We start from the raw sequence: 12,673 nt of genomic DNA on the forward strand, positions 1-12,673 counted from the left end.
TTGTCCAGGCTGAAGAGCCCCAACTCTTTCAGCCTGTGCCCATATTGGAGGTGCTTTAGCCCTCTGATCATCTTCATGGCCTTCTTTTGCTGGCGAATAATCAGTATTTTCATTGTAATTTCCTGGTAATTTGGTTCCAGTGGTAAAATTTCTCAGTTGCCAGCAGTGATGCCTGAATTGGGATATGTCCGTATTTGTCAGACAGCTCACCTATCTATAGTTATAAGGAATAGCCTGATAAAAGTTGTGGAGATCAGATACCAAATACTATTTAAAGTAATTTTAATAGATAGAACACGTGATACAGGCAGAACGCCAAGGCTGTAAACAAGTAACCAAAAGCTGAGTATGAACAGTTTTGCTCTCTTCTGAGCAATAGCTAAAGCATAAATACTGCCATCATGTCCTTTCTTTCTGAAGTATTAATGATAGCTTAAATGGCTTATGGAGCTTTAAAAAAAGGTAAAAGCTTGGTGTAATATTTCACAGAGGTGACGTTAGAGCAGTTACCTTTACATAGAGGGTAATGCATCTTGTATCCTCACAGACTTTGTGCTGTTTTGTTCTAATGCTGCAGATACGAGTTTCTGAATAAATACTTTCAGCTGCTTCTGTCATAGGTGTGCAGTTAAAGCCTGCAGTAATGTTCTCTGTTAACTTCTAAAACTTTCAATGGATTCTCAATTTAGACAACAGGCAACAACAGTCCTTCTGGCATGCAGTGAAACTATTGTAGAAATAAATAGTAGTCACACATAACAGTAATATTTTTGTCTTTTACTCTGAGAATAGTTTTGGAAATAATTAGTTGCAAGACTGCTAACTAAGAAGTGCTCTGAATTATCTGAATAGAATTTCCTAACTGTGCCAGTTCTTGTTTTTTAATTCTGGATTCAACATTCTTATTCAACTTGAATTCCACAAAGAAATTAATTTAAAATGGGATATGACTGGTTGAAATATCTACAGACTTTATAGTGAAATCAACACCAGTGAACTACACGTGATTCTTGTAACTTATTTGGCATTTTGTGTGCTAGATGTAGATTTGTGCACTGCTCGGTTCTGTGAGATGTAAATACCTGCTTTTTGTCATAGCTGTTGCAGTCAAAGTAGAAGGACAGCAAAGAATTTGTGGCTGTACTGGGAATTAGTGGGACGCTTCTTGATTGTTCCTGATAGGTGGCAATTGATCTCTTTTTCCTGTTGGAGAGCAGCAAGGGTGCTTTTTTTTTGTTTTTCTAATAACTAGTGTAAGAGCTTTATCAACACGTGTCTCAATTTGCACTTTCATAATACGAAGAGTATTCTGTCAGAAGTATGGAAAGTACTGAAATGGTGACAACTGGTGAGGTGTGTAATTTAGTGTTATCCATGAGAAGAAATGCAGGTGGCTTCTTGGACTAGATTAAAGTGAAAAAATTTCAAGTTACAACATTTCATGTCTAACTTACATGCTCAGTATTACAGTTTTTCTTAACTAATGATATCAATCTTGACAACAAAAACACAAAGTACCAAATAGAGTGAATGGGATGTCAATATTTTTTAACCTTTTCACAACAATTCTTGGCCTCAGTGCTCTATCAATGGGAATATTGAGATGCTGATCATTTCCACAAGTGTTGAACTCAGCCTTCTCGTAGACTTCTCGTACACATGTATGTAGCTCTACCTGTAAGATGAGCAAGTACCAACTAACCGATATAGGCTTAAATACATGCATATTTACTTCTGAAAAAGTACTCATAAATCTAATCTGGTAAGAAATGTGAATTCCTGTATTTGTATGTTCTTTAATTACAATCTACATAACAAATGGAAAAGCAAATCTTGATAAATGTGTTTGACAAAATCTAAATGCTTGTCACAAACCTCAAAGAGGTCATTGTTTTGTATTGCTTTTTGAAGTACTTCATGTAGTGTTTCTTACCTAGCAGCTGTTGGAAAATAATGGAAAAATCTGGCAATTATTTAGAAGCTGCTAATAACCATTATTTACAGCTAATCCACGTGTGTACAATTCTTGATTGTTTTAACCAGTGGTGGAGTCTTCCAAGACTAATCTGGGACTTGTATTATTGCTGCATGTTACTGCTTTGCATAGATCTTGAAATCTAGTATCTCCTGAATTAAACTGTCAATACAGATTTCATTCAGTGAAGATGCTAAATAGTACCTGCTTTTACCAACATCTGAGGTGAGGGCGATGTTCTCCAAAATATTCAAGGTACATAAACAAGAATACAATGATGCCGATACTGCAGAAGGAGTTCTGTCATCGGTATGATTCTGTGTTCTTAAATAGATCAGTTTTTTTCTAATCTAAAAAAAAATCTACTTGGCTGCCTGCCTGCAGCATATAATCCAAGTATATAATGCTTGACATAGTCAAACTTGCCATGTTAATACAGTTGGGTAAGAGGCTCGTATCTTCCATTTTTCCGTTCACTGCTTTACAAGCAATGTGAAGAGCATCACTACCTTTCTCTTGGCTAGGGTAACTACTAAAAAGATACAGGAAGCATATTGTTAAAGACCCTCTTGGGAAATACAGCGGTATACCATTTTTATTTTACTTCTTTTCCTCTTAAGAATGAAAATGATTGCCCAGGCAGAGGAACCTAATACCAAAAATGTATGTAGTCTTAAATGGAAAGTTTTAGTTCAGGGGTAGAGATAAAGCTGTTAAATTGTATTTAACAGGAGAAAAAGTTTGGTTCACTTATTTACATAACATCTAAGTCAGTTTTTTTCCTCATAGGAAATTCTAGTATGTTCAAGAAACAAAATGCAAGGACACCAACTTTTGCTGTGGTGCTGAGTAGTGTTGAGTTGTGCATCTTCTGTAGCACGCAATGCAGCTCATGGCAAAGAAGCAATTGACTTAAGTCATCGTGTTGTCCTCCCCCCCAGTTTAAAATATGAATTCATATATCCTGTACCTGTCGGTGGGCATTGGCAGGAAGGAGGCATATTATTTAGGAAATACAAATCCTCTAAAGGAGTTCTATCAACAGCTTCAGGCTTCATGGAATACTGATGTAGAAAGAAATCTTCATGTTTATATGGCGTTCTTGTGAAGCTGTTAAATTCATGGTAGGATAAATGGTTTTTCTAGAACCTCGTGTATCTGAGTTTACATAATTTTAAGGCATATTTGGTTGTGGGGTGGAATTTTTGTTTTTTGCATAGAGCTGTTGTTCAAGAAACAGCTCTACAGCATGGAAACACAAGCTTGATAATGAGCAGCTGTGCTGCACTGAAACCTGCCAGCAGGTACTGTGCTATATCCTTCCTGAATTGCCATCTCTGTCATGCACAGCTTGATACTGGTGTCACACCTGGTGGCTACAGCTCCAAACAGCTTGAGATTTCAGATATACAGCTGCTTTTAAACTTTGCTAATTGCTCTCCTCACATATGATCTTTTAGCTTGCGTAAAGAATTTGTGACACAGAAGCTCTTTCTGACTGTGAGATCTTTTAAATGTGACCCTGGGGTGTGCTGAGCTGCTGTGATGTGTTTCTGGAGGTTAGTGTGGTGATAAACTCGATATCTGCCCATAAAAGTTCTGCATAGCAGTTGTAGCTTCTGCAAGTCTTAATTAGCTAGGTAGTAACGGAGGAGAAAAGTTAGCTCAGAAAGATGGATGTCTGCTGCTGTTCTAATTATTGTCAAGCATTTTATTACCATCATATAGCAATTCCCATGAAGTTACTCTTTTCTGCATTCTGTCACTTTTCTACCTGTATATATGGTTAAATACAGTAACTAAGGAGATAATATTATTCAAGTTGAAAGTACTGATTTGTCTAAATACACAAACCCAAACAGAACATGGTCTGTTTTGCATCTTATATAGTTTTAGCATCTGGGAAGTATTTGAAGATTGAGGCCACGGAAATGAGGTTTCTACCTGCAGATTTCTTGTCTGAGAGGTTGAGAACTAGAAAAGTGTAATTTAAGACTAAAGAATACAAACATAAAGTAGGATCAGGTGAAATATAAGAAAGGAATGTAAGAATTGTTTCGTAAATGATAAACATGTCAAACAAAGGACACATTTTGAGTACCAACCTTGAACTTTTGAGGGCAACGCATCTCCAGCTATTAAAGTTTGAAATTACAGGAAAGGTTTGGTGTTTACAAAAACAGTGGGAAAACCAAAGTAAATATCGTGTCAAAATAAGACCTTAAGCTACAGGGCTGAAAATAAAAGCAGTGGTATTCTGAAAGACTTGATCTTTCTTTCTGTTGAGTTGATGAACGTCAAAGCCTTTGAAATGAAGTCATACATATTCAGTCATAAACTGTATATAGGATTTTGTTCTAGACAAGTTATAAATCAAGTAAGTCTTATGTGAGACCCCTGAAATTTTTCAGAGTTGTTCAACCACACCAGCAGCAGATCTTTGAAGAAGACCTACCAGTGACTGAAAATGAAGAGCAACCTGGTCCATCTAAGCGAAAACGCCAGCCAAGCATGTCTGAGACAATGCCCCTGTACACCCTATGTAAAGAGGATTTAGAGAGTATGGATAAAGAGGTGAGCTGAACTAACTGTGTCGTGTTTCTAACAATGACTATTAGTTATACTTCTTAATTTCCATTAAATTATGCATGTATGTGAACTGACCTTGTATGCCTCTACAGTAACCTGAAATAAAAGCTGTAGCAGACTGAGATACAGTTTAAAATAGGAATTACGTTCTGCAAGGCAAAATCCAGTTCTGGGAATGACTTCTCAAGCATGAAAGCGGATCTTTATTTTAGTGCAGCTTTGTATTTGCTGTGTGTTAAGCTTTGTTAGGTGTCACTTTAAAGTACATCTTCAAATAATTTGGACCAAATTAGGGCTGGATGGAAGAATACAGGTCTGTGGCTAAAAAGAGTACAGGCTGTAGAGAATGTCAGAGCACCAAGGGAGAGGATGGGGCATCATTCATCCATAGATGTGTAATTTCAACACTGCTAAAAAGCTTTTGTCATTCTGGAGATGATGGGAGCTTTCTGTTAAAGAAATAACTGTACTTCTTTCAAGCCAAAATTCATTGTTTGCAATTCATTGTAGACCTCTACTAGCTGCTTATTTTGCAGTTATCTTTGCACTTATTTCAGATGAGCCACTTTCTTCTCATACTAAATGATACAGAGCAGGGGGAACGGTATGGTAGCATGCTACGTTTTCATGAATTCATTACACTGTGCGTGGTTTCATAGTAAATCTAATCTTGAATGTTCCTCTCTGAGCCCAGCTCAGTCACAAGGTGTGGATGCAAGCATGTGTAACTTACCAACTTCTGGCAGGAAGTTGTGTATGAGATTCCAGCCATAGTAGGTTTTGAGTGTTACTTTCAGAAAATAGAAGTATGAGAAGGAAACTGCGCGTTTTGTCAAGGAAAAAAGAAAGGTTTATTTACTGCTTATCATAACCTTGAGATGTGCTGTTCTTAGATCCTAGATTCAAGCTGAAGTTCAAGCTCATGTCCAGTGACTTTCTTCCTCTCTGATCTGCTCTGAGTTTCATATCAATGCAAGCTTTTAACTCTATGTAGTAACTCTCGAAGTTAACAGCTTCTCATTTCTCATGGCTTTTGTTCTGAAGTATGTTGCCCATTAGACATAAGGCTTTCACAAGAAACTGTATATTGCTTTGTCATGGTACCCAGTCTCTAAACCTATCTATTGTTTTCTTCTGTGTTTTCAGTGATACTTACAGCAATTTGTTGTTTCTGGGTCGTCTTTGAATAGTGTGGTGTGGCTTTTGGAAGGTGCTTGTGAACTGCTGTTGTATGCAGTGTATTAACTGATCCAAAAGGAAATGTACGTGTTTCTCATAATTAGTTCAATAAGTATTTTGCTTTAAAAGATACTTCCCAGGGATCTTGGTAGAATATTCTGGCACTGTTTTAATGATTGATTATGCTTCTGTTGCTACAGAAAGGAATTGCCAAATAAATTAATGTTTTTTCTAAGTATTCTGCATCTTAAATTATGATGATTTATTTCTTTGAATTATGCTTTTACTTGAACTGCATATTTGGAAAACTAGACTGGATGAAATTCAGAAAAAAGAAGCCTCATTTTCAGTAGATTGTTTTCATAGCTGACTTAGCTTTGGTTCAGAAATGTGATTTGAGATTACAGATGCTGCCAAAAGATTTCTCTTCCACCAGTTTATGTTCCCACTCTGTCTTTATTGAAACTTACAGTTTCAATTACAGTTCTCTAATCCTCAAGCAGCTGAATGAGAAGAAACTTTTCATTTAGCTTTGGCAGGAGTGTACGTCTTGGCTTTGTTTGATGGGGAGGATGTGTCCGTGTTGTGTTGGCTCCCCTGTGTGTTTTGACCAGGAATCAAATATCAGCACTGACATGGAAGGAGGGCACAGATCATGACAAGGTTAAATTGAACATGGTAGTGTCTGCAGGTTATCTCCTGAAAGCTGACTAGAGAGGTCAGAGGAGACTAATGTGGCCTTGAGATCATTACCTTCATCCTGCTGAAGATAATGTAATCATGAGGTAGAAATGTAATTTAAGTAATAAAATGTGGTGTCACAGGAGTACCCCTTATGCAAAAGAGAAGTATGTGCATAGTCTATAAGATCCAAAAATTTAGTGGAACAAACCAAGGGATTCAAGAACATCATCAACTGAAGTGAAAATAAGCTTAACAGGAATTTCCTGTTAGTGTTCAGTTCGCTCTGATAATGCTGTAACTGTCTTCCACAGATGGCTCTGTCAACTCCAATCTTTATCAAAATTTGTTAAAAAAAAATAAGATTTTTTTTTTGGCAATAAGGTCACTGAAGTGTGATATTTCTGCTTCGGACCATTTTTGGCTGTTGCAGTGATGTAATGGCTGTGCCATCAGCTGCTTGCCAAACCACCATGGGGTGACCGTCAGTGGGGGAGTAGGGGAGTACGTTTCTGTCACAGCACTGATAGCTTGCTTTAAAACAGCAAGGCTAGGGCTAAGAAATGGTATGTTGAGGATCATATGTGGTGTAGGAAGGATTAAAACAGATCCTTCCTGTGTGGCTTTCTTGTAGTGTAAGCCAAATCTCAGTTGCTGTGTTCCTGCCCCTGAGCCACCGCTGATTGCAGGACCGTACTGTAAGCCAGTTCTGGGAGCTGGTCTGGTCTGAGGAGATGACTTTCAAGGTTAATCTTTGTCATTGTCAGCTTCCTGAGATAACTTGCCATTGCAGCAGCATGAGCACTAATGCCAGCAGCAGGCTGTGGATAGGAAAAACTGGGAATGAGCCATGAGGCCACAACTCCAGAGCTTGCTCTGTATTTGTAACTGCATCCTCAGGTTTTTTTTCTCCTGAATTCCCTGGCAAAATTAGATAAGGTCAAAAAATGTCTTTTAAATATAGTCACTGGGATTTATTTTCAATAAAATGAGGTAGGGAATGCAGGGGTTTATGCTGTCACTGTGGATGTAAAAAGCCATGTAACATAACTGCTTTGAGTTTGATTTCTTACAAAAAAAAAAACCTTGCTTTTTAGTTTGAAAAAATCTCTGAAAAAGCCACACAGGTTCAAGCAATACAGAATTTGCACATAGTCACACAAGAAGTATTTGTTCAGGTATTTCAAGATGGAAGCCAATAAATGGGGTTTAATTATAATTATTTCTAAATTAAATCACTTTCTATTCTTAACCTATTGAAACAGTATTCCAGAAGGAAGAATTTCTTCAGGTAGACATCTATTACAAACATTTGCCTTTGTGGTTTTTTTTGTTCTTTTAGTGTTTTGTGCAGGCTGTACTCTGGATATCAAATAAGTCAAAGGGAATAAGTAGCATTCCAGCTGTTGGACACCAGTTTTGGAATCACTCAGTCTTTTGCACCTTTGTTGGTGTCGAAGATCTGGAAGACTGTATCCAGCAGTAGCTTCTTTTGCCACTGCATGGGAGGCTGCTTGAGTATTAGAGAAGTGCAAGAACAGGAGAGTTAAATGTGCCAGGATTGCTATGCAAAGGGATAATGTCCAATCATGGTGCATACTGAGAGTACTGAGAAATAAAAAGCATGTTAATGCTGATACAACCATTGGAAAAAAATTTTCCCTCTTTCTTATCTTGTGCTAGCTATGCACAAATGCTTTGTCTCACTGTTGTTCCCTCTTTGCTAGGGAATAATTTAGTTTATTTGTATGTAAGTTGTTCAAAAAGTAATGTCTCCTATTTATTTCCGTGGAAACTACAGCAGATACAAAGAGTGAAATAACTCTATTTGATAGAGTAAATCCTCACATATAAAACACTGTTTTCAGCATAGGTATCACCATTAACTATGCATTGCTGCCAGCAATGAACAAAAGCCTGCATGCTGTACTCAAACATCTGCACCAGTGCAGGTGACCTGCTGTCAGCACTGCTGAAGTGCACCAACTACTGCCTCACTGTGCTCCCATCCACTGTTTGGTCTCCACAGATGTTCTGCAAATGTTGAAAAATATCAGCGAGTGCAATTTTTCTCCCACATGGAGGAGTTCAGCCCCTCTGTTGCCATCACAGCAACAAAATGTAATGGAATATCGGCGAGGAGGTTCAGCCTCTACTGCCATCCCACCAACATCCACCTCTGATGTCATGGAGCAACATAATAAAATAGAGGGCGTTACTTTCACAGCAGGCCTCATAATTAAGTTAAAAAATAATAAATAAGTTGGGAGAAAGTTTTATTTCTAAGTAAGTAGCTATGTGATATGTAATTTGCAAACAGTGCTTTGTAAAAAATGGTACTGATATTGGTCTGTACTTGGTATGCTGATACACTGCAGTTTCACTGAAGGGCAAGAATTCAGGACTGTGTTTGAAGAGGCTTACAAATGATTAACTGCAATCTATAGCAAATAGCTAGAAGTATCTCTTGCCTGTAATACCTGTTCCTGTGTGTTGCTTTTTTTCCATAAAACTAACGTTGCCATTTCCAATGGAGATATCCACTATTCCTTTCATTGACTATTGAAAAGTAAATGTTGCAGACAACTGTTCCTGTGCTCAGCTGCCCGCTCAGTGAAGAAAATTGCTGGTGTTCAAATCTAAACCTTCTCTGGTGCAAGTGAGACTACTTCTTGTGTCCTATGATTCAGTTTAAGTGATTTTGCAGACCTCTTTTCTGCCAAAGAATAAAGACGTATCTGTCCTGTCATGGAGGTACAGAACTGTTCCTTGTATCTATTTGGTGTGATTGTGGAGTTGTAATCTCTCTTCTAGGGTAGGTGAAAGTTTCTGACTTACAGTCATTGTCCTTGCAGTACACTGTCACTTACAGTCACTCTCTGTAAGTTGCTGCAATGCTCCTCCCTGCCGACGACAAATCTGTGGTAGACTGGAGATGACAGCAAAAAGCAGCCAGCTGTGAATGTTTAATCTGTCACTGTCAGCACTTGCAGGTCAGAAGGGGAGCATCTTAGGTAGATATCCAAAATGGATGTCATCAGTGGAAAGCTGAGTAAGGAAAGCTTCATGGTAGAAACATTTCTAATTGCATCTTGCAGGGACTTTTCCTCCAACATGGCCTGGGATTACTAATGTTCTGGAACTTCTGTGTACATGTAATCTACTAGTTGTATGCTCATTATGCTTTTATATTTATTACCCTCTTTTGTCAGTGTTTGAAAGCAGCATCTGTGTCTTGTCAAGTGTCACCATCTGCTTTTGTAATGTAAAATATTTTGCTGGTTTAAAACCCTCCCTGGGACTTGGGAGAAGGGAAGAGAGGAAATCAATTTGATACCAGTCAGACCTCCAGCTTTCTCATCTCTCATTTAGAGCTGTACTGATTCCTACCATCTGTCAGGATATGTATTTAGCAGCTGCAAAGTGACCACACTGCAAAGGTATGTTCTGTGAATCAGTGGATCTAAGTAGGCAGTTGATTTTTCTTAGTGGGATTTACCAAACTACTTTTGCCTCAGTATCATTCTGTTGATTTGAGGTGCATTTGAAAGGGTAGGAGTTGGTAGAACCTGCTCTACTTTATTGAGTGTTGTTGTAAGTACAGTTGTATTCCTGAATATCAGTTTTGTATTCTGAGTGACTACGTTATGCAGTGCATTAAGAGGCAGTGTTTTTCTTGCTCTGTTTAGTGATAGTTATTATCTGTGTAAGTGATAGCCTCTTGATTAGTTTAAAAATACTAATTTGATACAATGGATGTGTTCCCTGGTGCAAAGTAGAAGCTGCATGTGGCTGGCTTGGGCACTGCATTGTACATTAACACTTCCTTGAATTTCCACAGTTAGTTTCTCAAACAGAATTTCATATGATAGTACTTCTTAAAATATCATAAATCATAGAGATAATAAATTTGGATAGCAATCTCTTCCTAAATACTATAGCATTTTTTAGAATTAAAAGCATATTGGCCCTTTATTTAAGGTATGCTTCAAAAGATGTGGACTACTTGCACTTCAGGGAGGAAAAAAGTAAAACTATAAAAAAGAAAAGCTATAGGTGAAAATATACATATGAAAAAGTATCAAAGATAAATATGCTATTCTTTATCAAAAATTTACAAGGCAGTAGCAGCCAGTAGGGAAGCAATTACCAAAGTATTTTGAGCAATAAGCAGAGGTAAGGTAGTAAGATAATTCTGGTATATAACCTTCATAGGCCTTGTTATTTCCTAGTCCTTTGCTTTCTTTGTTGTTTGCAGCCGTTGTCACCTTTCCTTTGTGTCCTTTGCTCTCATCCATCCCAGCTGTGGTGCTCTGAACAGCTTCTCATGCAAAGTAGCATGGAAGCTGAAGAATCTCTAGTTTTCCCATCCAATCAACTTCTCATTTTCAGTGTGAAGCACTTTAATTACAGTTGGCTTAGACCAGTAAGACTTAACCTGTAACATAATTTCCTTCACTCCGTAGTTAGTTCTCTGTAGAGAAATAGTAAGGCTGTGATGCTAGGAATTTGTGACCTGCTACTATTTATGTTCACGAGCACTTGCTGCTGAGAGGTGGCTGACAGATGCACCAAGAAACCTTAATTTGTACTGTAATGAATGTAGCTTAAAGCTGTTGTAAAATATGGAGGGTATTCTTACTTTTCCCTGCATGAGGTTTTGATATTCACTTGTTTCTAATGTTAAAGGTAAATAACATTTAAGCAATTTATTCAGCTGAGTTTTACCTGATTAGCAGCAAAAACTGATTAAAGTTGCCCGGTGCTACTTTTAACAGCTCAGCAGCAAGAATTCTAAGTGTGGAGCTGAAAGAGTTTACTGTGCTGGACGAGAAAGTGGAACATTTAAAGGAAGCTGTGTATCAGAATTTGTTTCTACATTTTATTTTGCTTTAAGTAACTTATTTTCACTGAAAGTGGAAGTAGTTCCAATAAGATCATGATTTTTTTTCTTCAATTGCAGAAGATGTCATATTTATTCTTAAAAAATCAGTATTGGTCGTGGTCAGGTAGGAGGTACATCATCCTGATGAGACTGACTGTTGGGTAATTAAAATAATACTGAAAATGCAGTGTAGAAAAAGCTAGTGAAATTTAAATTGAGTATCAGCATGTGAAGCATTTGTCTGCAGAGCCTTTGTTTTCCCACTACTTGCATTAAACCAGTTGTGTGATAGCCTATTAAGAGAACACAGTGGCACAAATTTGCCCTAAATGTGGCAGCTTCAAGTAAGGGGATGGATTTTATTTTTTATTTTTTTTTGTCTTTTGATGTTATATTTTACTTAATCCTCCTTCCCATTTTGGTGATAAGTTATTACCTGTTTCATTATTGCCTCAAGTAGATAACTACTTTTTTTCTTACCTCATCTGCTTCTCTACTCAGGTTGCCTAGAAAAACATTATTCAAGCTCAGTTTCATTGTTTCTTGTGTACTTTCACATCTTATTTTCATTTTGATTTTTTCATTTACCGTGGGGGGGGGAAAAAACAAATACTTGAACCTGTTGTCACATTCAAATGACAATTTATGACATTTGTTTTATAGCTAAAAAATTGTAACGACCTATATGTGAGGAAAAGCTAGATGATACTTAAGAAGTTGACTGTTATGCACAGTCTTGCGTGAAATGAATAGGATTACTCAGATTCTTCACTGATTGAGCCATTGTTAGGAGAAAATGTAGATAAATTATGACTGAGGCTGATGCACTTCTGTTATATTCAGATAGCAGGTAACTTAGATAATTAAAATATATGCTACAGCAGCGATTACTTATGGGCTGTACTAAATGGACATCAACTAGAGAAGCATCTATGCCTACTTCACAGTTAGCCTTCTTTCAGGAATCAGATAAAACATAGAGTAGTAAGGGTTGTGTCTGGATTTCCCCGTTTATTCCATTGACAATCAGTCGGTGATTAATTGGATTTATAAAATCATAGAATCACAAGGTTGGAAAGGACCTACAAGATCACCTAGCTCAACCATCCTCCTATCACCACTACTACCACAAGCACTAAACCAGATCTCGTAGCTTCTCATCCAGACTTCTCTTGAGCACTGCTGGGTACAGTGACCCCCTACCTCCCTGGGCAGCCATTGCAGTGCCTGACCACTCTCTGAGAGAAAAAGTTCTTCCTCATGTCCAACCTAAACATCCTCTGGTGCAACTTGCGGCCGTTTTCTCGGATCCTGTTTGTTGCCTGGGAGAAGAGGCCAAACCCCCCTTCACCACAGCCTCCCTT

The 12,673-nt window shown here is 37.8% G+C and overlaps 1 protein-coding gene across 2 annotated transcripts in view; it reads left to right on the top strand.

The window, feature by feature from the left end:
- Nucleotides 1-12,673, top strand: part of CTDP1 (CTD phosphatase subunit 1) — a 98,964-nt gene that overhangs the window by 36,414 nt on the left and 49,877 nt on the right. For both annotated transcript variants that reach the window (XM_052697884.1, XM_052697885.1), the window contains exon 11: nucleotides 4,387-4,549. In XM_052697884.1, coding sequence (XP_052553844.1) covers nucleotides 4,387-4,549 — 163 coding nt within the window. The remainder of the gene's footprint in view (nucleotides 1-4,386; nucleotides 4,550-12,673) is intronic.

The sequence above is a fragment of the Tympanuchus pallidicinctus genome, unplaced genomic scaffold (assembly GCF_026119805.1).
Source record: "Tympanuchus pallidicinctus isolate F22 unplaced genomic scaffold, pur_lepc_1.0 scaffold31, whole genome shotgun sequence".
Lineage (NCBI taxonomy): Eukaryota > Metazoa > Chordata > Aves > Galliformes > Phasianidae > Tympanuchus > Tympanuchus pallidicinctus.